Source organism: Balaenoptera borealis (genome assembly GCF_965194805.1).
Source record: "Balaenoptera borealis genome assembly, chromosome: X".
NCBI classification, from domain to species: domain Eukaryota; kingdom Metazoa; phylum Chordata; class Mammalia; order Artiodactyla; family Balaenopteridae; genus Balaenoptera; species Balaenoptera borealis.
Window position 1 is genome coordinate 125,580,735 of NC_138881.1, and position 23,863 is coordinate 125,604,597.

At 46.2% G+C, this 23,863-nt stretch overlaps 1 protein-coding gene across 1 annotated transcript; it reads left to right on the forward strand.

The window, feature by feature from the left end:
- Positions 1 to 10,161: 10,161 nt before the first annotated feature.
- Positions 10,162 to 22,815, forward strand: GPR50 (G protein-coupled receptor 50). The gene is made up of 2 exons (XM_082377801.1): positions 10,162 to 10,630; positions 13,492 to 22,815. The coding sequence occupies exons 1-2, from the start codon at positions 10,444 to 10,446 to the stop codon at positions 15,084 to 15,086; spliced, it is 1,782 nt and encodes a 593-aa protein (XP_082233927.1). The 5' UTR covers positions 10,162 to 10,443; the 3' UTR covers positions 15,087 to 22,815.
- Positions 22,816 to 23,863: the final 1,048 nt, after the last annotated feature.

Genomic DNA, 23,863 nt, shown 5'->3' on the forward strand with positions numbered 1-23,863 from the left:
GAAAATAAAACTTTTGGAGAAGTTGATGAAGAATAAAAGAAAGAATGAATTGATAACAAATATTAAGAAAGGAAAAAAATATATCACTACAGTTGTGCAGACATTAAAAAGATAAAAAGGATATATAAATAACTTTGTACCAATATGTTTGATAATGTAAATGAAATGGATAAATTCCCAGAAAACAATAACTCTCAAAATTGAATCTAGGAACACGGCCGACTGGGAAGGTCTAGGTTCTCATATTCCCATGGAAATACAAATACCTAGAAAGTTATTAAAATAACTTTATAGGAGCTCTGGAAATCAGTCAAAGGTCTATAGCAACCAAGCAAATGCCCAATCAAGAAAAAAACGACATTTAAAATGGTAGGAAATATGATGGCAGTTTTACTTGCCCTTTCCCTGAAGTTTAGAGGAGCAGCAATCCAGTTCCAGTGCCGTTACATGAAATGGAGAGAGCAGAGTGAACTGAATTTGCAGCTCTCTAACCTGACTGCAAGCTCCTTGAGGGATTTGTTTCTATCTGTCACATCAATGAATGCAACCATTTAGAGAAGAATTAATACCAATCTTCCTGAAACTCTCCCCAAAACTGAAGATGATAGAACACTTAACAAACTCATTCTACAAGGCCAACATTAACCTGATACCCAAACCAAAGACAATATTAAAAAAGAAAACTACAGGCCAATATCCCTTACGAATATTGATGCAGAAAATGTTTAAAAAATACTAGCAAACCAAATTTGACAGCATATTAAAATGATTTTACACCATGACCAAGAGGGATTTATTCCGAGGATGCAGGAAACAGAAACCTGAACAATACTATAATCATTAAAGAAGTTTAATCAGTAACTAATATCTTCCATAAAGAAAACTGTAGACCAGATGCATTTCACAAAAAGCACTACCCAAAGCAGGGCAAGAGTAGCTGTTGGTAACCAGCCTGGAAGGGAAGACCTTCTTGCCTTGGTAACAAGAAACAAGCTCTCCTTTGACCTTGCCTTTGAATAGGGGCTGGTTAGTAATATGTAACTGGGAGTATGTTGGGCTTGCAGCGGAGGAAGGCACTTCATGCCAAGCCAGTCTCTCGGTTCAGCACTTGTGGTCCAGCAGCGTAGCCTGGCCCTCAGCATTTCGCACTGGAGTGGCTACTACAAGGAAAACTAGGTGGAACTAAGACGGCTTTCCAGGGCCTGCATGAGGCCTGGGATCTCGGGGCTTTATCACCAGCCAGGCAGAGGGAAACCATTTAACTCGCCAGCTCCCATCCAGAGCAAACCCCCCTTTTCACACTGACAAGCCCAGTGCTAGTCTCCATTCCCCACCGCAAGAGCCTGGGTCTATCCTGACTGGGGGTATAGAAGAGAGGGCGGAAGTTAAGGGAAGGAGAGGATGTACCCGATGGGAGAGAGGGTCTCCCGTCTCATAGCCTCTGTTTCCTCATAATAATGCCATCCCTCTGGTTTGCGGTGAGGAAGAAATGAGATGAGGCCCTGTGCCTGACACTTAGAGGCCATTGATAAAGAAGAACTGTTGCCATTATCGCCGCGCGTGGAAGGAGGGCTGCTGCGTTCCAGTCTCTCTGTTGAAGGGCTGGGTAGATGCAGAAGTCTTCCTACTCCAAGACCACAGAACATGGCAGCTGGGGCTGCAGGCTGAAGGAAAAGGCTCGGTGATCACCTCAAAACTCTCTCCAAGCAAATTACTTGAGTTTTCCATTAAAGCCAGAAGGGGTGCCAAGAGGAGGGAAAGTCACAAAAACGCTTTTTTTTTGTTTTTTTGATATTTTGTGAAAACTGATGTGGCTCAGGGAGAACAGGAAACATAATGGGAAGAGAAGGCTGGCAAGTAAGACAATTTTGATTAGAAAGTGGAACTTAAATATGGGATATCTGTTTAAGAGGGGCCAGAAGCACCAGAACTTCTCGCTTATTGTCAGGAGGTGTTCTGAAGATGCAGGGTGGGAGGGGGCTTCTTTTCGACATCTAGTCCATCAGGTACCCCTCAGATCAGAGTCTTGCAGGCCAGACAGAAAGGGGAGCCTCCCAAAATGCCTATGGTTTCTGTTCCAAATGAGAACTCAGTGGGACCAAGTGTTGCTGGAACACAGTAATCTGCTCGATCTAATTACCTGGGGTGTTAGGACCTGCCAACTGATGCCAGCCTCAGCAAAGAAAAAACAGAAGCACCTGTGAGGTCTTAAGAGTCTTTTTGACTTGGGCTAGTGACTCTACGAGCGAATGGTCTTGTTAGGTTGTTTCATTGCTGTTCGTCCTTCTGCTTCTTTAACATTCCAGACAGCCACGTCTCCTCATCTGGCCCTCCACACGCTCTCCTGTCCAGGAACACCTAGCTTGAGGAGGTGGCATCTGCCCAGAACTCACAATTCCCCACCTTTCACTCGTGAACCTCCCTCTGCCTGGGATGGATACAGAAGTAACATTAGACGGTCCTGCCCTGACTCGGTGGTTAAGGTGACAAACTTATGCAAGTGCAGGTAAAATTTTTCCTGACTGCTTGCTGGTTATAACATCATGTAAAAATAGCTAGATGGAAGTTCACCAAATTTGGAGGTAGCTTGGAGATGACCTGACTTAGAATAGGTTACATGGGGTATACAAAATTCTTTAGGAGGACTCCTGTGAAGAACACCCCAAACCTATGTCTCCTGGGGCATCTAAAACTGAGGTTCTCAAAGATACTTACTATACCTTTAAGACATCATCTGTAGAAAACATGCAATGGTTTCAAATACAGTATTAGCTGAAATCAAAACATAGAAATGTCAATACCTCAAAGGACAGGGGTCAACTTGCAGTCAAGCTGCTACTCTCAGGGGCAGCTCGACAGTGCTGTGTATCTCAGGTGAATGGGACGCAAGGATTTCTTTTCGGATGGCTCAGGAACCTCCTGTGTAGACAGAGGATGCTGGCTAAAGCAGGTAGGAAATATGTGCTGGGCTCCTCTCGTCTTGAATCAAGAGTCTCTGCTCCCAGAGTTGACCGGACCCCTTTTTGGGGGAAAGTGTGAGAGGAAGGAAGGCAGGCTCTTTGCCAATCAATGCCAAGTCCTCATATTTGACTTATTTAGGATCAGGCAGGGGCCGTGGCCCTCAGTCATAGGGTTGCCAGATAAAATACTGGACACCCAGTTAAATTTGAATTTCCAATAAACAATGAATAATTTGTAGTATAAGTGTGTCCAAATATTGCACGGAACATACTTATACTAAGATTTTATTAGTATTTATCTGAAATTCAATTTCCACTGGGCATCCCATATTTTCAGCTGCTAACACAGGCACCTCTACTTGGGCAGGCCACCAGGCTGAGTCTAGCAGCAGGAAGGGGGCATGGTCAGGCCTCTGGTCTCTGGGAGAGCAAGGTAGCCCTGTTACCAGGGAGTTGAACAGGTTATCATCAGGCATTGGGCCAGGATCCTCATCACCAGAATTGAGGTACAGGGTGGGATTCAGTCTGAGGACCAAAGCAAGAGTTTATGAACTAGAACAAGTATATCAAGTCCCAGCAGGATCTCACTCTCAGGAGCAGCTCGGGCACTGGGTCGCTGACTGCCAGGTCTAGACTTCCTTAAATTGCCAGGGGCTAGGTGTAAGACTGGATTGTAAGAGCAGGGTTTCTGTAAGAGGGGTCCCTGGGACCCTTGAATCGAGAATCACCTGGGGCACTTGGGAAACATGCAGATTCCAGGGCTCCACCCAGACCTGCCGAATCAGAATCTCTAGGGGCAGCCCTTGAAAGCTGCATTTTCCCTAAGTGCTCCTGGTGGCTCTAACTCGCACTGAATTTGAGAACCAGTAGCATAGAGCCGGGAACAGTGCGTGCAGTGAGGCATTTTGGTGAAGCCACAGACTCTGGAGTCAGACCACCCAAGCTAGACTTCTAGCTCTATCATATTATCTGTGCAACCTGGGACAAGTGACATAACCTTTCTGGGCCTTAGCTTCTTTATCTGTGAAAGAGGGATAGTCACTGTACCTATCTCATAGGGCTGTTGTCAGGATTAAATAAGAATATATGAACAAAGCACTCAGAACAGTGGCTGGCATCTAGGAAGGACACATACATGTTAGCCATCATTAGAGGCTGAGTGGACCCACTGGGGAGGAAGAGGACGGGGTTGGGCCCTGGTCGGTACCCATGTCCTATGCCTTGTAATAGAGGGGGCTAAAGCAGAGCTCCCGAGACAAGCTGTTTATTGCACCAGAAGTCAGAAGGTTGATTAATAAGAGGGACAGTCTTTAAACACATGGGTGATCATGCTTGGCTAGAATGAGAAACTAGGAAAATGGATATTGTTCATTAAGCTCTAATTATCAGGTAAATTGAATAAGGGGTAGGGAGTCCATGTGTTACTACAAGTAATTAATGTGCTGCTTCTTTCCCTGGTAACCCTTTGATTTGCACCACCTAAACTGGAGTCTTTATCAGGCACTGGGATTTTGGAAATACTGGCTGCTAATTGTTTTGGTGAGTCCCTGATTGCACTAAAGAAAATGGATGTGTCCTGCTCCTTCTAATGACTCAACCACAGGGGAAGATAAAGTGGTCCTAGCCCTGATGAATTAAGCCCAGAGGATTTGGAGAGGACAATCATTCTCTTGTTCATTTAACAAATCTGGAGACAGTGTCTCCAAGTTGGTAACGTAAATGTGACCAGACGTAGTCTGTTTAGGAAAAAAACATCACCTGTCCCAAGCTGCTCTTGAGTTGGTTGATGTCATGACCTGGCTGGCTCCCCGTTCCAGTGGCTGGATTCCTGCCCAAATCCCTGCGCAGTTCCTTTGAGGCCACAGCCTTGCCCCTGGAGTCCTGGCCCCCATCCTCGACCTGGAACTAGACCTTCTTCAGCCTGGGCTGGTCCCACGCTCTGCTGAAACCCAGCTCCCCCAGCCCGCTGTGGACTTCAGGTCTGACCTGTCTCTAGACCAACCATCTTCCATGCTTTTATTCTGACTGATGTCAAGAAATCTGATTGTTCCTTCTCATGGAAAATATACAAATTGTATCAGTGAAGCATCTCAGGGGGGGCAGTGAAAATGCGAGTCACTCTGTATGTCCCTTTCCATCTAACACACTGTCACATGTCATGGTGGCCTGGGATGCTGGTGAGTGCCCATTGGGTGGCTTCTGCCAGGAATTAGAGCCTAGAGGCAAGAGCCAGCTGGGGACAGAGTCTCTGATGTCTCAGAGAGCCTCTGTCTTCTATGGAAGTGTAACCAAATAGAGTTTAGAGTATTAGAAACGTTCAGAATAAGAGGAAGAAGAATAGCTAGTGGTTGCTGAATGCTCACTCCGTTCTTGAGAGTGTTCTAAGTGCTTGCATGTATTATCTCATTTAACTCCCCCATTCACCCTATGACGAGCTTTGAGGCACTATTATTATCTGCATTTTATAGCTGAGGAAACTGAGACAAAGAGGCTAAGTCACATGCCCAGGGTCATACAGCTGACCAGTGGCAGAGCTGGGTCCAATCTTGTTTTCATTTTCAAGAATTGAGCCAAATGCAGTCTCCTTGTATCAGACATCTGCTCAGTGCTGGGGTAGGAGCAGTTTGCGGGGGGAGCAGGGACTGGGTGTGCAAAGCACCTTCCAGACTCCTGTGTACTGTCCCAAGGAGAGATAAAACATCCCCCAAAGTTCAAGAACAAATGGAGAATGTTCTGCTTGTACTCAAACTGAAAGACTTTTTCACTCTTACTGGGTTTGCACCAAATTCTCATTTTGCCGGTTTTCATATATTAAAGTGTCAATCAATGGTCTAATGCGGCTTCAGCAGACGATCTGGTAACGTCAGAGGAGCACTGGTCAAAGAAGGTCGGAGTGACGGGGGCAGCCCTTAGCCGTCCTGCCCTCCCTGGGTGGGAGAGGAGGTGTGAACTGGCGCTCAGAGGCCCTCTGTCTCTCTTGGGCCAGTGGCTGCTTGGGGGCTGAAAGAGAACTCAAAATGTTCATAGCAGCATTACTCATAATAGCCCAAAATTGGAAACAACCCAAAGGTCCATTGATGGATGACTGGATAAACAAAATGTGGTCTCTGCATACAACGGAATACTATATGGCCATAAACAGGAATGAAGTACTAATACATGCTACAACATGGATGACCTTGAAGATATTATGCTAAGGGAAAGCAGCCAGACACAAAAGGCCACATATTGTATAATTCTATTTATATGAGACACACATCAGATTAGTGGTTCCTAGGAGCTGAGGGGCTGGAGGGAATGGGGAGGGACTGCTAATGGATACAGGGCTTCTCTTTGGGTTGATGGGAATGTTCTGAAATTTGATAGTAATGATGGTTGCACAACTTAGGGAATGTACAAAAAAACCACACTGAATTGTGCACTTGAAAAGGGTGAATATAGTATGTGAATGTATCGCAATAAAAATAATCAAACAAAAAATAGAACAGCAACAAAAAGGAGAACACAGAATCCACCCTATCAAGTCTCAGAGCAAAACACTATCTTACGAAGCTGGGCTGTGGGAGAGAGGCTCCTCCACTAACCTTGGCATGGCCTTGGGGAAGTCCTTTGCCCTCTCTGCACCTCAGTTTCCCCACCTGTCAAATGGCATTGTTGTGAGAATATATCCCTGATGGAATTTTTGGAAACTATAAAATGCTTATTTAAACTTACAATGCACTAATTACAAGAGAGGTATCATTATAGTACTTGAGGGTGAACATCATTATAGTACTGATGGGATTTTTGGAAACTATAAAACGCTTATTTAAACTTACAATGCACTAATTACAAGCGAGGTGTCATTATAGTACTTGAGGGTGAACAGAGAGCTTAGAAGGATGATGAAAGGTAACCTTCTGCCATTGCCTCCATAATAAGAGATCTGAAGAGGTAGCACTATCCTTGTGTGCGCAGAAAAAAGACACTCGCTTGCTCTCACTCACTTTGAAAGAGTTGCCAGCTGCCACCCTGACTGCCAGGCCCATCCTGATCTTCAGTTTTTCAAAAGATGAGAAATTTGGGGGAGGCGAGATAAATTAGGAGTTTGGGATTAACAGATACACACTGCTATATATAAAATAGGTAAACAACAAGCACCTTCTGTACAGCACAGGGAACTCTACTCAATAGCTTGTAATAACCTATAATGGAAAAGAATCTGAAAAAGAACACACACGTACAAATATATATATCTGAGTCACTCTGCTGTACACCCGAAACTAAAACAATCTTGTAAATTAACTATACTTCAAAAAAAAAAAAAAGCTTAAAGAAAAAGATGAGAAATGTGGAGGCTGCGATGAAAGGTTTCTGTATCAACAAGAAGAGGGGAAAAATCTTCTAATATCTACCTTCCGTACAGAACGCCAGTTGGCACCACCTCTGCCTGGGATGTCCCGAGCTTTCAGTCCTGGGAGTCCTTTGGGGATCCCTAGTCTCCCTAATCTCATAATAAGTGGCCTAGGGGAAAGGACCACGCTCACTGGGTTCCAGGACTGCAAACTCTCTATACATTCTCTGTCCACTATCCATTGCTTTTTCTCCTTCCCAACTTCCATATGGGTTTCCTCGGTTTTCCTGGGATCCCCAGGGAACATCCTAGCTCTCCTCTACTTTGAATCTATATCTTAATAGCTTTCAAATCCCCAATAAAGTGTTTCTCTCCATCGCCAGTTATTAGCACTTCGTAGCAGGCCTTTCAGAAAGACACTTAATTAAAAATCTTTTGGAAGCTTAACTAAACCATATGCACTGCACTCTATCCAATAAAAAGCTACCCCCTTAACTTCCAAAATAACTGAACTTATTGCCCATGGATCTTGTCCTACCCTGGCAGAGCCTGACTGCTTTTCTTCCTCATATGTATCCACATAATGGATTCGATATCCATCTGTTTTTCTTAGGATAGGGACTACGTTCAGAAGTTTTATTAAGATAATTGATAAAAATAAGAAAATTAATTTAATCAGATGCAGTCTCTGCCCCTCCACTATTAAAATAGTTGCTTCTCCCACTTGTCTAGCATTGAAAAATCCAAGCCCCATGAGGTCATGATCAAGCAGTGTTCAAACAGGGGCAGGGGCCAGGGGATCAGGTCACCCTCTCTTCTGCTCGGTCCTCAGTCCCAAGGAAGTCCAGGCCACAGTCCATCCAGAATTTCCAGTGTCCTGGGCCTCCACCTGCTCTGGGGCCACCTCATCTCAGAAGTACAGTGCACTGGATAACAGTTTGCCAGCTCTCTTTACAAGATTTTGGGCGGGGGAGGTGGCTTGGGTAGGGGACACTCCAGTGTCTTAAGTCATTAGAATGCTGATTTCCTTCTTTCATTCCAATTTTTGTTTATCTGAATTAAAAACCGCTCTTTGCCGTAAGTAAAAGGACCCAAACCCTCGGGAAACCAGCATCAGCAGCCAGACGTGAAGAACTACTTCACGGTGTGGGCGGCCTTTCGGCTTTGGTCTCTTTTCGGGGCTCACAGTTGCCTAGGGAGGATAGCAGAGCCCGTTTTGGGGCTGCGTTTATGGTAAATCCTGGCTAAGTCCGGCCCAGACAGCGCGCGGCCGGGGATCCAGGCGACCGGGAGCAATGACATAATGAATGAGAAAAGGCTCCAGGCGGGAGATTGTTATTCGTGCCTATTCCCTTCTCAGTAGCGTGCGCAGTATGGGGGTGAGGGGTTCATCTTCAAACAAGGAGACACATTACTAGTTTGGACTTTTCAGCGAGAGGAAGTGCATGCACTCTTGATTTTTCAGTCGTATCTGTCTTTCCGTTAAAGGTCCCTAGATGTTGAAGTCCCTCGCGGAACGCGCCCCAGCCCCCAACCCCTGTGTCCGCCTCCTTCCCCGCGGGTCAGGAGGGCGGCAGTGTCCAGACGGTGGCGCTCCGGGACAGTGCAACCCCCTATCCCCCCACTGCAGCAAGAAGGCTAGTCTGGGACAAGTTTCAAGGTGCTTGCTGAAATTTTCTGGGAGGTTTCTCAACAAGAGTCATAACTTTTAGTAGCCGGCACAAAATCCACCCCCGTAACCAAGGTCGTTGAGGGAACGTGTATCCGAATCTCTCTCGCCCCTGTAAGCCCGAATCTTTCGGATTTCCCGTAGCCCGTGCGCTCCGAGAGCCTGGGCGCACCGCAGGGAACTGTGACGCCTGCGGAGGGAGATCCGCGGGGCGGGGGGGCGGCCCGACCCAGTTGAGGTTGAAATGAGACCCCCCCGCAAGGGAAAAGGACTGAGCTGAGTTATTCCTGGGGCGGGGGCCTCTGGTCTGCCGGTGGCTTCCAGGCTGCGCAGCCCAGCACCTCCGCGCCCGTCCCGCCGCTCCGGCACAGCTCCCCGAGCTTACCCGAGTGCCCCGTGCCACTCCGTAAAGCTTGCGGAGCACCTAGAGAGGGGACGGGAGTCGAAGCCGCTCGTCCCGGGCTTCTTCGAGGAGCGGCAGTCCAAGAGAAGGGCTTTCCCCCCCGTTTTACTTTCCCCCAGAGCAGCCTCGAAGCTCCCGCAGCCACGATGCCAGGCAGCAGGGAAGGGGATGCGCTCTCACTCTCGCTTGCCCCAGAGTTGGGGGCAAGCGGCCACCATCTACCTCTCCTCACTCCCAGAGTACAGACACGATCCCTGCTCCCAGAGCCTGACGTAGGGGCCCTCTCCTCAAGGAAAACACAAGTCGGGGACCGGATTGAGTGGCCACCCGCCGCTGCTGCTAAGGGAGCCAACCAGCTCCTGCCAGGCACTGGAGTGGGAATAAATTCCCTAGAGACTGCTGCCCAGATTGGGGATGGAAGCCCCCGGCAGCTGTCCCCTGCTTCCCGCGGAGTACAGAATGCTTTGAAAAGGCAAAACACTGGGATGGGATGAACCTCTCAAGGAAGACTGCAGAGGAGAATATCTAGGGTTCAAGGGGCCACTGGCCGCTCCTCACGCTCTGCTGGGGGCTTCAGGCAGGCTTGGGTTGGCACTGGACCCCCAAGAGGGACCCTATAGCCCCGCTCTGCAATCTACAGCGCTTTGCCAGGTGTTTGCGTAAGAGAGGGAGGGAGAACTTGCTAGAAACGGATGCGCAGTGGCTGGTGGGGAGGAGGTGGATTCCGAGCTGGTCACGACGCAGGGTACCTGGGGGATGTGGTGGGAGGGGGAGCGGCTAGAGGGGAAGCACATACAAGGCAGTCGGAAGCAAGACGACACCTCGATGTGGATTTGTCCAAAAAGAGTTGGAGATCAAAGCAGGGGTGATCAGGGAGCTCTGATTGGTCGGGGGGAGGGATTTGGGGTGGGGCTAGCCGCCTCTTGAGGCTTTAAAAGCTCATCGGAGAGGGGCGGGAAAGCTGTCATTTGCTCTCTGACTCCCGGAGGGGTGGCAGCTTTCCTGAAGCTCCTGGCGACAGAGCAGGTGTTCGCTGTCCAGACCCGGCTGGGAGGACCTAACGGTCTCCAGCAGCAACATGGGGCCTACCCTGGCAGTTCCCACCCCATACGGCTGTATTGGCTGTAAACTGCCACAGCCAGACTACCCACCGGCTCTAATCATCTTTATGTTCTGCGCAATGGTCATCACCATAGTCGTAGACCTGATCGGCAACTCCATGGTCATTTTGGCTGTGTCGAAGAACAAGAAGCTCCGAAATTCTGGTAAGACCCCTTTCCTTCTCCCTACCCACCGTGCAGCCACTTGCAACCCCTACCTAGGGTGTTAGTTTGGGCTCCTGCAACAGGGAACCTGTGGACGGGCCCTGCTCCCCATTTCCCTGCCAGCCTGAGTGATGATGTTCTGCCGGGGGGCCCCATAAACTTAGAGCTTCTCCAGGCTGCGGAGGTTCGGAGAAGCTCTGGGCATCCAAGTGCAAATCCCCGTCCCCGCGGTGCGCGGCACACCGCCGAGCTCGGCCCCGTCGGGAACCTGATGCAGAGGGAGCCGGCACCCGAGCGGAGAGTCCGGCGGCCGCCCGGGGACAGCACGCCGAGCCGGACGCCGCAGAGGTGGCCGCGCCGAGGCAGCGCGGGAGGAATTAACGCGGAGGGAGCAGCGGGGTTGCTACCCGCTCCGGTAAAGTTAAGTTCTCGGCGGCTGAGGCGGCGCTTGCCGGAGCGCAGCGCGGCGCCCGAGCCCAAGCCCGGCCGAGCCCCCTCTCGCCGCAGCCCTGTGACTCCAGGGCGGCTCCCGGGCAGCTCCCGGGCGGCGGAGCGCAGACCCCCGCGCCTGAGTGTGAAGCAGGGCGGTCTGAGCCCGCCGGAGCCGAGCTCCGTCCGCCCGTCCCAGGGCGCACGGCGGAGAGAGGCGAGCGGCCGGCTGGGCGCAGCAGGCGGTGGCAGCGACGGCGGCGGCGGAGATCCCGAAGTCCGTAAGCGGGGTACCGGGGGTCGCAGGGCGGGGCGGCGGAAAGGTTCGGGAGCTCGGCGTCCCGGGGGAATAGAAGACGGCAGAGCCGGTGAGGATCGCGGGAGGGCTGCAGGAGAGCTCAGAGGGGATGGTGGGGGGCGCAGGGAGACCGCAGAGCGCGGGGATGTGGGACGAGGTGGGGCGGCGAGCGAGACTCCCCTCGCGGCCTGCCAGTGCCAAGGGGAGGGGGCCGGCTGCGAGCGGGCCTGGGGGCCGGTGCTGGAGGCTGCAGGGCGCTGCGCCCCTTGCCGGGGGCGGGGGCGGCAGACGCTGCGGAGCCTTGAGCCGCCTTTGCAGGTTGGGCGGGAGAGGGCTCGAGAGGGGAGGTGGGGGAGGGGCGAAGGGGCCCAAACTCCCAGCTCGGGCCCCGGGAGGGAGGGGGCGGCGCCCAGGGTCTCCGCCGCCTGGATCCCGGCCGGCTGGGGCCGGAGGGCAGAGGGGAGCGAGGGGGCGGGGTCTGAGGGGGTCGGGCACCCACAGGACCCGGGCGGGCGGGGTGCCGGGGAGTGGAGGCCGCCAGTCTCTGGGGGGTTACTTTGCTTGGACGAGGAATCATAAACACCACACAAGTTTCTAAATGCACTGACGGGCACACAGTCATTAAAAGTTTTCTTTTAAACTCTGATGGGTGTGTCTGATTTCTCCTCGGTCCCCCGGAGACGTGGGGCCGCACACTTGGATCTCACGTGCACTCCAGCAGTGCGGTCCCAAGGGGCCCAATCCCGGAGCCCCCGGGGGTTGGGGCACCTGCAAAGTCCATTTTCTCTTTTTTCCTTTTCTCCTTCACCTTCCTTTCCTTCCATAATTCAAATAAAGGTTTTTAGAGTTGTTGTGGTTTTGTTTTTAAGTCTTTGCCCTCTCTCTTCTCCTCCTTTCTTCTCCGAATTCATTACTTTGAGGGAAAACCCTAGAAAGAACCTCTTGGGTAGAAAGCGCCGAGGCCTCGCCTTGGCAATGCTGGCGGAAGGAAGCAGAACGAGCCGTTCCTTTGCCCTTTTAAAAGTGCTCATTTTCTCCTAGTCCGAGATGAAGTGCAATATTTTGCCAAACCAATGCTAATTAGCAATGAGGTGTTTCCAGAGAAAGGGCTCCGCATCTGCACTTGGCTTTGCAGGTTTTACAAACAGCGTTCCTACCGCCGGCCTACAAAACAGGAGTGACCCCCCCCCCCCGCCCCCAGCACTTTCCTGTTTAGCCCGCAGGCTCCAGTAAAGCCCGGGGCCGGGGGCCTGGAACCAGTGTGCAGGGCGGCGAACGTGCTGGTGCCCGGCTCTGCTCGGGGACCCGCGTGAAGCAGGCAATTCTGCTAATTCTTGCAGGGATTTTCCTGATTTTTTTCCCTCTTTGCTCACTATTTCTCAGACTAAATTTTACAGGGCCTCTCCCCGCCCTCAGTTTTTACTCTTAGGTTACCTCGGAAATGGTAAGTATTTACTGGGCTAGGTCTTAGATTATTGTCTGTTCCCGCTGGGAAAGACCGCTTAAGAAAAAGACATGCCCTTTCTCGGACAGTTCTCTTTAGACATGTTTGCGTTGTAAATGCGATGGTAAGTTAGAGAAGGCAGAGGGCTAATTTGTTTTTTTTCGGGGTTGGGGGAGGTTGAGGCTTCCTGACAGTCCTCCAATATCTCCACCCACCCCAGTCCCTACTACCCTCCAGCCCGTTTCCAACAGACAGCTCCATCCAGCTCCCCTCTCCCCCCACCCTCCCCCAACCCCTACTCCGCCAAAACTTTGCATTTTGTTTTTGTTTAAAGTGATGGCCACAGGTCTGTGTGTGTGGGAGTGTGAAGGGCTCCCCAACGGGCTTTCGTGTTTACTGCTTTCTGACTTCACTTTTTTCCCAAAGCAGAGACGACGTTGTTTGAAAGGAAAAAAAGGTTGTCAAAGGACAGGTCCCCCAAACCTGCTTGTGCATCAGAATCATCTGGAACATGCTTGTAACTAAAAATAAAAACACAACTGTATTTCTTTAAAAGAATTCTAGAATTCTAAATTGTCACGACTCCAGCTGGCCTTTTCCTCCAGCTTATATTTGTAGATTTCCAAATGTAACCATTTATTCTTCTCTGTCTTCCTCCCCCACCCCGCCCCGCCCCAATATGCTTTTCAGGCAACATCTTCGTGGTTAGCCTCTCTGTGGCTGATATGCTGGTGGCCGTCTACCCCTATCCTCTGATGCTGCACGCCATGGCCATCGGTGGCTGGGATCTGAGCCAGTTACAGTGCCAGATGGTTGGATTCATCACAGGGCTGAGTGTGGTCGGTTCTATCTTCAATATCGTGGCGATTGCCATCAACCGTTACTGCTACATCTGTCACAGCCTCCAGTATGAGCGCATCTTCAGTGTGCGCAATACCTGCATTTACCTGGTTGTCACCTGGATCATGACTGTCCTGGCTGTCCTGCCCAACATGTACGTCGGCACCATCGAGTATGATCCTCGCACCTACACCTGCATCTTCAACTATCTGAACAACCCTGCCTTTGCCGTGACCATCGTCTGCATCCACTTTGTCCTCCCTCTGCTCATCGTGGGTTTCTGCTACGTGAGGATCTGGACCAAAGTGCTGGCAGCCCGTGAGCCGGCTGGGCAGAACCCTGACAACCAGCTTGCTGAGGTTCGCAATTTTCTAACCATGTTTGTGATCTTCCTCCTCTTTGCAGTGTGCTGGTGCCCCATCAACGTGCTCACTGTCTTGGTGGCTGTCAGTCCAAAGGAGATGGCAGGCAAGATCCCCAACTGGCTTTATCTTGCAGCCTACTTCGTAGCCTACTTCAATAGCTGCCTCAATGCTGTGATCTACGGTCTCCTCAATGAGAATTTCCGAAGGGAATACTGGACCATCTTCCATGCTATGCGGCATCCTATCCTGTTCCTCTCTGGCCTCATCACTGATGTTCGGGAAATGCGGGAGGCCCGAGCCTTCGCCCGCGCCCGCGCCCGTGCCCGTGACCAAGCCCGCGAACAAGCCCGTGAACAAGACCATGCCCGTGCCTGTCCTGCTGTGGAGGAAATGCCGATGAACGTCCGGAATGTTCCACTACCTGGTGATGCTGCAGCTGGCCAACCTGAGCGTGCCTCTGGCCGCCCCACGCCAGCCTCCGGCCACTCCAGGTCTGCCTCTGCCCACCGCAAATCTGCCTCTGGTCACCATAAGTCTGTCTTTAGTCACTCCAAGCCTGCCTCTGGCCACCCTAAATCTGCCTCTGGCCACTCCAAGTCTGCCTCTGGTCACCCCAAGTCTGCCACTGTCTACCCTAAGCCTGCCTCTGTGCACTTCAAGGCTGACTCTGTCCATTTCAAGCCTGCCTCTAGCCACCCCAAGCCTGCCACTGGCCACCATGTCCCTGCCGGCAGCCACTCCAAGGCTACCTTCAGCCCTGCCACCAGCTGCCCTAAACCCACCGCTGGCCACACGAAGCCTGCCGACTATCCTGAGCCCGTTGCCACCAGCCACCTGGAGCCTGCCATCGCCGGCCAGCCTGAGCCCACTGCTGCTGGCCACCTAGAGTGTGACATCACTGGCCTCCCTGAGCCCGCTTCCAACCCTGCCACTGAGTCCCCCAAGCCTGTTGCCAGCCCGCTGGAGCCTGCTGCTGCCGCTGCCCCTGTTGACCCCATTGTGGTCACCATTGCCACCAATGATTACCATGAGGTTATGGTTATTGATGTTGAAGCTGATTCTGATGAAATGGCTGTGTGACAAATGCTCTGAGGGGTGGCCAAGCAGTGGTCCACTTTTAAGGCTGGCTAGCATACGTAACACAAGGCGAAATATCTTAGTGCATCTACACACAGACACACGCGGACACTGACTCACAGACACAGTGTGAGCTACACCTACCTTTCATTATGTACTCTGCAAAAGTGTGAGTGTGTGTGTGTGTGTGTGTGTGTGTGTGTGTGTGTGTGTGCGCTTGCTCTTTTAGAGACCAAATTCCCCTCAAGTTTGACTTCTGTTGTTCTGAGCCTCCCTTTCCTCCTGTGGTTGACTGTGAGCCCACAGTGATCCTTGAACTTGTAGACTTTGGTTTTTCCCCACTCCTGTGTAACCGTTTCTCCCCACTCCTCATTTCCTTCTCCTTGTTCCTGCTTGCTTCTCCCATTCCTCGAGGGGGGTGGGTGGGGGAGGAGCGCATGCGCAGTGGTAAAGGTGCGCTGTGGTAAAGCCTTCCCTAAAGTGAATGTGACCGCAGAGCTTTATGTGTTTAAGTATTTATTGTACTTTGAACGGCAGTCCGAAAGGCAATTGCGATAAAGTACAAGTACTTGGAACAGTTTCCTTTCTAAATTCCAGCAACAAAATATGACCCCTATCTGAAGAACACAATTTACTAAGCTCTTATTATTAAAATAAATATTTATGCCTATGAGATCAAATGGCAAAAGGAAAGATATTGCCGCACCGAATTATTTCTATTTTGTGAAAATTCAAACATTGGTGCTGATTTTTATAGTCAAACACGAATGCAAATGATGAGACGGTTTTACCTTATTTGTAGTTACTTACCTTTTTTCGTATTTGCCAGGATTTTCTTTCATTTAGTTCCGGAAAAACAAATCCATCCATAAACTGGTTTCTCCCCACATCCAAACTTATGGTTGCTAGGATCAATTACAGTCATGCTTTTAATATTATACACAGCCTGCTCTTTTTACGCAATCAGTTTTTACATTTTTCTTTTTCATTCAGAAGGGAATTTGAGGTAATAACTGGTAGCCAGAAGTGAATGGAGTACTGCCTGGACTTGTAAACAAGTGCTTCTTCAAAAGCGGTTCCCTCCTGCCCCCCATCCCTCTGAGCCTCCTAGCTGTGGTGGGGATGGTGGGGGGAGGCGGGGAGGAAGACTTGCTGACATCAGCCAAGCCCACTACCCTTGGCTGAGGTTCTGTGATCCACCGTGTTTAGGTGTAGATGTCTTGTATCAGCACACTTGACAACCCAGGAAATGATTTTTCTCTAGAATTCAAGAAAACATTGTTTAATAAAAATCTCAATTATTGATTCAAATTGACACTTAAAGCAAGGTTTACTGTACAAAAGATTGTAAGGATAAGTGGAAATGTATTATACTGCCTTAATTCAATTCTCTATTTGTGGTAGCAATTAAATAAGTGTTTTTGTGTCTTTGGTGTGTGATCTGTGGATAAATTTGCTTCCTCCACCAGATTCACTTGTGGGGAGGCTTGGGGGTGGGTGGAAAAGCATACCCCTTGGGGGATCAAGAGACTCGGATGCAAGTACCCTCCCTGCTATACCCCAGGGCGAGTCACATGACCCCTCTCTCCACAGTTGCCTGGCTTAGCAAACTGTGGCCAGGTCGGGGTGGGGTGGAGGCAGAGGAGGGCTCCCTGGGTGTGGTGTGTTCTTCTCACTAGTACGGTGACAATGGATGACCTGACCTGCCAGCTCTTGGACTTCTGGACCCTGCCTGCCAAGGCTTCTGAAAACGGGTCCTCTTTTACCCCCATGGAAGGAGTGGAGCTGGGCCCCAATTATGTCACAACTCCGGAGGCTACTGGGACCAAGTAACAGAGCCCACAAACCAGTGGGGGGAGGCACAGGAGTGAGGGGCGGGAGGACAGGTGGGTTCCTCTCTAGCTGAAAGTCAGGTGGCGAGACCCCAGCAACTGGGCAAGCGTCCTAGCCTCAGGAACATAGCCTCAAAAGAATCTCTAATGACAACGTAATGCCCCAAACAGACTACTCCATAAAAATAAAAGTAGATTCAAAATAATGCATGGTAGGATATCAATTTGGTTAAGAAAGTATACACATTAAAACATGCACATATACATAGGCCCACGGAGTTAGGCATATATATAGTTGCTCTATCCAGGTTTAACTAGACTGTAAGTATAAGCTGAGGTCATCTTCACTTTTTTTGATGCCCAAATTACAGTGGTTCAAGCCCCAACAGAGTGGCTGCTGTACCTCAGGCTGATTCCCTGTCCACATTTCTGCCTAGTATCCCTGGACACGCAAAAAGGATGCTTACTCGTGCGCTCAAATTGCTTTACAGTTGCCACCCTCTCCCCATGTTTTCCACGTTCTCCCTGTCTGCCCTCACTCAAGGAGCTTTGCTTTGGGTAAGATTGCAAGTGTTCAGACCAAGGACGCTGTGCCTCAATGCTCCGAACTGGGTGCAGGGTTCTGAGAGGTGATGGGAGAGGTGAAGAAACTCTTGGCACTTTTTACAGCTTTGTTTCACACTCCGCTCTGAGATGCCTGAAGCAACACTGCTTATGCCCAGAATCTCATGAAAGCAGCCACTTCATCCACTCTGCTCACCTGCAAGGTGCGTTCATCATTCCTGCCTCCCCACCTCTGCCCCCATAATCCACTCCCATGGGAACAAACAGCGGTTGAAGCGCAGTGCCTCCTGTTTATACATAGCCAAGAAATATTTTTCTCTGCCCCTCTTTCCCTTATCCTGTCCCTTTCCACCCCCGAAGTCAAGAAGCCTCATAAGCACATCTCTGACTAGCCATGCCCGCTATGAGTAACCAAGGCAAGACACTGAATCTCTGCGGTCAGTTTTAAGGTGCTTTGTAGTTGTCTCCATGACAATGCAAAGCTTCTGGTTTTATACAAGTAGAATCGGAAGGGCCAATCTTACTGACTTCCCCAAAGAGAGAATCTGCCTCCAGGTGAGCCTAAGTCTCCACGATCAAGGGATAAAGAAATGGAAGCAAATTTTAAATGGCAGTTTCCCCCAGTTTCTATTCCTCTTTATTTTCTTTTTAAATGGAAATATAATGTATATACTGTAAAGTGAAAGTTGGACCATTTTTTTACACAGGTATGCATGCGTGTAACGACCGCTTTGACCCTCCAGAAGGCTCCCTTTTGCATTCTTCCAGTCTATACCCCAACCAAAGGCAAACGTTATCCTGACCTCTATCACCATACATTAGTTTTGCCTGTTCTAGAACTTCATATAAATGGAAGCATGCAGTATGTATTTTTGTCCCGTTTCTTTTTTAAAATAGTGATAAAATATACATAACATAAAACTTACCGTTTCAACCATTTTTAAGTGTGCAATTCTGTGGCATTAAGTACATTCACAATGTTGTGCAATCATCACCACTGTTCATTTCCAGAACTTCTTCATCATCCCAAATATAAATTCTGTAGCCGTTAAATGATAACTCCCTATTCCCCTCTCCCCCAGCCCCTGGTAACCTCTATTCTACTTTCTGTCTCTATGGATTTGCCTATTCTAGGTACCTGATATAAATGGAATCATATATTATTTGTCATTTTGGGTCTGGCTTCTTTCACTGAACATAATGTTTTCGGGGTTCATTCACGTTGTAACAGGTGTCAGTACTGCATTGTTTTTATGGCTGAATAATATTCCGTTGTATGGATACACCACATTGTGTTAGTTCATTCATCCACTGATGGACATTTGGGCTATTTCCACTTTTTGGCTGCTATGAACGTTGATTTACAAGTATTTGAGTCCCTGATTTCAATTCTTTTGGAAATATATCTAGGAGTGGAATTGTTAAATCATATGTTAGTCTGGCTTCTTTTGCTCAATTAATTATGTTTTTGAGATTCAGTCATGTTTTTGTATCAGTAGTTTGGGGTGTGTTTTCATTTTTATGTAGTACTCTACAGTATGAATATACCATAATTTATAGATTGATTCTATTATTGATGGACCTTTAGGTTGTTTATGATTTGGGACTACTATGAAAAATGCTTCTATAAAGATTTTTGTACACTTCTTTTAATTTAATTTTATATAAAGTTATAATTTTACATACAGTGAGGTGCATAAATCTTCGGTGTAAAGTTGAACAAATTTTTACTTATATACACACCTTTGTAGCCACCACACAAATCAAGATATAAAACATCTCCAGCACTTAGAAGGTTCCGTTATGCCAGCTTAATTTTGTTGGTTCTCGTGCTGTATTTCAGTGGAAGCATGTGGAATATACTCTCTTGTATCTGGCTTCTTTCACTCATCATTTTGTCTGTGAGATTTATCCATATTACTTTGGGTAGAAGCAGTCCATCCTTCTTATTGCTGTGTAGAATTCCATTGTATTGAGTATAAGAACTTCTTATCAATTCTACTATAGGTGGACATTCGGTGTGTATTCTAGTTTGGAGCTATTATGAAGAAAGCTGTTAATGAACATTCTTGTGCATGCCTTTTGGTACATATATGAACTCATTGCTCTTGGAAATACGCCTAGGATTGGAATTCCTGAGTCGTGAGTATATGTGTATTTAGTTTTAGTAAGCACTGCCAAATATTTTTCCAAAGTGGTTGAAACAATTTATATTCTTACTAGCAATGCATTAGAGTTCAAGATGCTCTGCATTCTTGCCAACATTCAGTATTTTCAGCCCTTTTAATTTTAGCTATTCTACTGGATGTCTACTGCTATTTCATTGTATTTGCAGTTTTCAATTCCTTAATGAATAATGATGTTGACCATCTTCTCACATGATCATCGACCATTTGGATATTCTAAAAAGTGAAGAGTTTGAACAAGTATTTTGACCGTTTTAAATCTGAGGTTCCTGTCTTCTTATTGGAAGTAGAAGTTCTTTATATATTCTGGATACAAATATATGTATTTCACAAATATCTTCTCGGTCTGTGGTTTGCCTTCTCTCTCTCTTAATTGTATCTTTTGATGAGCAAAAATCCTTAATATTGTGAAGTGCAATTTATTAGTTTTTTCTTTTATGACTAATACTTTCTGTTTAAGAAATTTCTGACTAATATAATGAATATATTCTCCTAGTTTTTCTTTTAGAAACTTCATTATTTTGCCTTTAACATGTAAGTCTATGCTTAATCTGAAGTTAATTTTCTGTGTTTGGTGTGAGGTAGGGGGTCAAGATTCATTTTTTAATATAGTCAAGGTTCATATTTTCATTTAATCACCATTTATTGAGAAGGCCATCCTTTGCCCAACTGAACTGTAGTGGAGACTTTGCTGTAAATTGGTTAGTCACATAAAAATAAAAATTATTTATCATCTATCTATCTATCTATCATCAATCATCAAGCTGTTTCTGAGCGGTCTAGTCTATTCCATTAGTCTGTTTGTCTAGCCTTGCACTGATGCCACATTTTTTAAATTTATTTTTTTGTTTTTTATTTTTAATTGAACTATAGTTTATATACAATGATATGCAAACATGTTAAGCATACAGATAAATGGATTTTTACTATAGGCATATTTTTATATCACCATCTTCCAGATGAAGATATAGAACACTTCTAGTACCCCAGAAGGCCCTTAAATGCCCCAACTCAGTCAATAACTCCCCAAAAGTTGACCACTAGTCTAACCTCTAATATCACAGATCAGTTTTGCCCATTTTTGAATTTCATTAAGGGGAGTAGAATAACATGTATGCTTTTGAATCTGGCTAATTTTGGTAAACATGCTTTTGAGAAGCATGAGTGTTGTTGGATGTATCAGCAGTTCTTTTTAAAAACTGTCATAGGAAGATTTAATGATGTGGAATATCTTCAATTCATATTAAGTTGAAAAAGCAGAGAATGGTATGTGACTTTGTTAACAAAACCAAAATGCATATGTGAAAAGACACACATGTTTTAACACTTTCTATAGTAAATATATACACATTTTTATCGAGATATAATTCATTTACCATAAGTTTCATCATTTTAAAGTGTTCAATGTTGGGTTTTCTTAAAATTGAGGTATAGTTGATGTACAATATTATATGTTTCAAGTGTGCAACCTAATGAATCACAATTTTAAAGGTGATACTCCATTTATAGTTATTATAAAATATTGCTATATTCCTTGTGGTGTACAATATATCCTTGTAGCTTATTTATTTTATACATAATAATTTGTACCTCTTAATCCACTATCTCTCTCTTGCCCCTCCCCCCTTCCCTCTCTCCACTGGTAACCACTAGTTTGTACTCTATATCTGTGAGTCTGTTTCTTTTTTGTTATATTAGGTAGTTTTTTGGTATTTTTTTTAGATTCCACATATAAGTGATATCGTACAGTATTTGTCTTTCTCTTCTGACTTATTTCACTAAGTATAATATGCTCCAAGTCCATCATGTTGCTGCAAATGGCAAATTTTCATTCTTTTTTATGGCTGAGTAGTATTCCATCATATATATATATATATATATATATATATATATATATATATATATGCCGTATCTTCTTTACCCATTCATCTGTTGATGGACATGTAGGTTGCTTCCTTATCTCTGCTATTGTAAATAATGCTGCTACGAACATTGGGGTGCATATGTATTTTTATTTAATGTTTTCATTTTCTTTGGCTATATACCCAGGAGTGGAATTGCTGGATCATATGGTGGTTCCATTTTTAGTTTTCTGAGGAAACTGCATACTGTTTTCCACAGGGCTGCACCATTTTACATTCTTAACAACAGTGTACAAGGGCTCTTTTTCTCCACATCCTTGTCAACATTTATTATTATCAGTCTTTTTGATGATAGACATTCTGACAGGGGTGAGGTGATATCACATTGTGGTTTTGATTTGCATTTCTTCGATGATTAGTGATGTTGAGCATCTTTTCATGTGCCTCCTGGCCATCTGCATTTCCTCTTTGGAAAATGGCCACTCAGGTAATCTGCCCATTTTCCAGTTAGGCTGTTTGTTTTTGATGTTGAGTTGTATGAGATGTTTATATATTTTGGATATTAACCCCTAATGGGTAATATCATTTGAAAATTTTTTTTCCCATTTAGTAGGTTGTCTTTTCATTTTTTTCGATGGCATCCTTTGCTATGCAAAAGCTTTTAAGTTAAATTAGGTCCCATTGTTTATTTTTGCTTTTGTTCCTTTGCCTTAGGAAACAGATCCCCAAAAATATTGCTACTACTTAAGTCAAAGAGTGTTTTGCCTATGTATTCTTCTAGAAGTATTACAGTTTCCAGGCTTACATATAGGTCTTTAATCCATTTTGAGTTTATTTTTGTATATGGTGCTAGAAAATGTTCTAATTTTGTTCTTTTACATGTAGCTGTCCAGTTTTCCCAGCGCCACTTATTGAGGGGACTGTCTTCTCCGTTGTGTATTCTTGCCTCTTTTGTCGTAGATTAATTGACTATATGTGCATGGGTATATTTCTGGGATCTCTGTTCTGCTCCTTTGATCTATATGTCTGTTTTTGTGCCAGTACCATACTGTTTTGATGACTATAGCTTTGTAGTATAGTCTAAAGTCAGGGAGCATAATTCCTCCAGCTTTGTTCTTTTTCAAAATTGTTTTGGCTATTCAGAGTCTTTTGTGTTTCCATACAAATTTTAAAATTATTTGTTCTATTTCTGTTGAAAATGCCATTGGTATTTTGATAAGGATTGCATTGAATCTGTAGATTGCCTTGGGTAGTATGGTCATTGTAACAATATTAATCCTTCCAATCCAAGAACTGCCTGTTTGTGTCGTCTTCAATTTCTTTCATCAGTGTCTTACAGTTTTATGAATATAGGTCTTTAATATCCTTAGGTAGGTTTATTCCTAGGTATTTTATTCTTTTGATGTGATTGTAAATGGGATTGTTTCCTTAATTTCTCTTTCTGATAGTTCATTGTTAGTGTATAGAAATGCAACAGATTTCTGTACATTAATTTTGTATCCTGCAACTTTACCAAATTCATTGATGAGCTTTAGTATTTTTCTGGTGGCATCTTTAGGCCTTTCTATGTATAGCATCATCTCATCAGCAGACAGTGACAATTTTACTTCTTCATTTTCAATTTGGATTCCTTTCATTTTTCTTCTCTGATTGCTGTGACTAAGACCTCCAATACTATGTTGAAAAAAAGTGGTGAGCGTGAGGGGGCATCCTTGTCTTATTCCTGATCTTAGAGGAAATGTTTTCAGCTTTTCATGGTTAACTATGATGTTAGCTGTGGGCTTATCGCATATTGCCTTTATTTTGTTGAGGTATGTTCCCTCTATACCCACTTTCTGAAGAGTTTTTGTCATAAATGAATGTTGAATTTTTTCAGAAGATTTTTCTACATCTATTGAGATGATCATATAGTTTTTATTCTCAGATTTGTTAATGTGGTGTATCACGTTGATTGATTTGTGAATATTGAAAAATCCTTGTATCCCTGAGATAAATTCCACTTGATCATGGTATATGATCCTTTTAATGTATTGTTGGACTTGGATGGCTAATATTTTGCTGAGGATTTTTGCATCTATGTTTATCAGTGATATTGGCCTATAATTTTCTTTTTTTGTGATATCTTGGTCTGGTTTTAGTATCAGGGTGATGCTGGCCTCGTGGAATGAGTTCAGAAGTGTTCCTTTCTTGGCAATTTTTGGAAGAGTTTGAGAAGGATAGGTGTTAACTCTTCTCTAAATGTTTGGTTGAGTTCACTTGTGAAGCCATCTGGTCCTGGACTTTTATTTGTTGGGAGTTTTTTGATTACTGATTCCACTTCATTGATGGTAATTGGT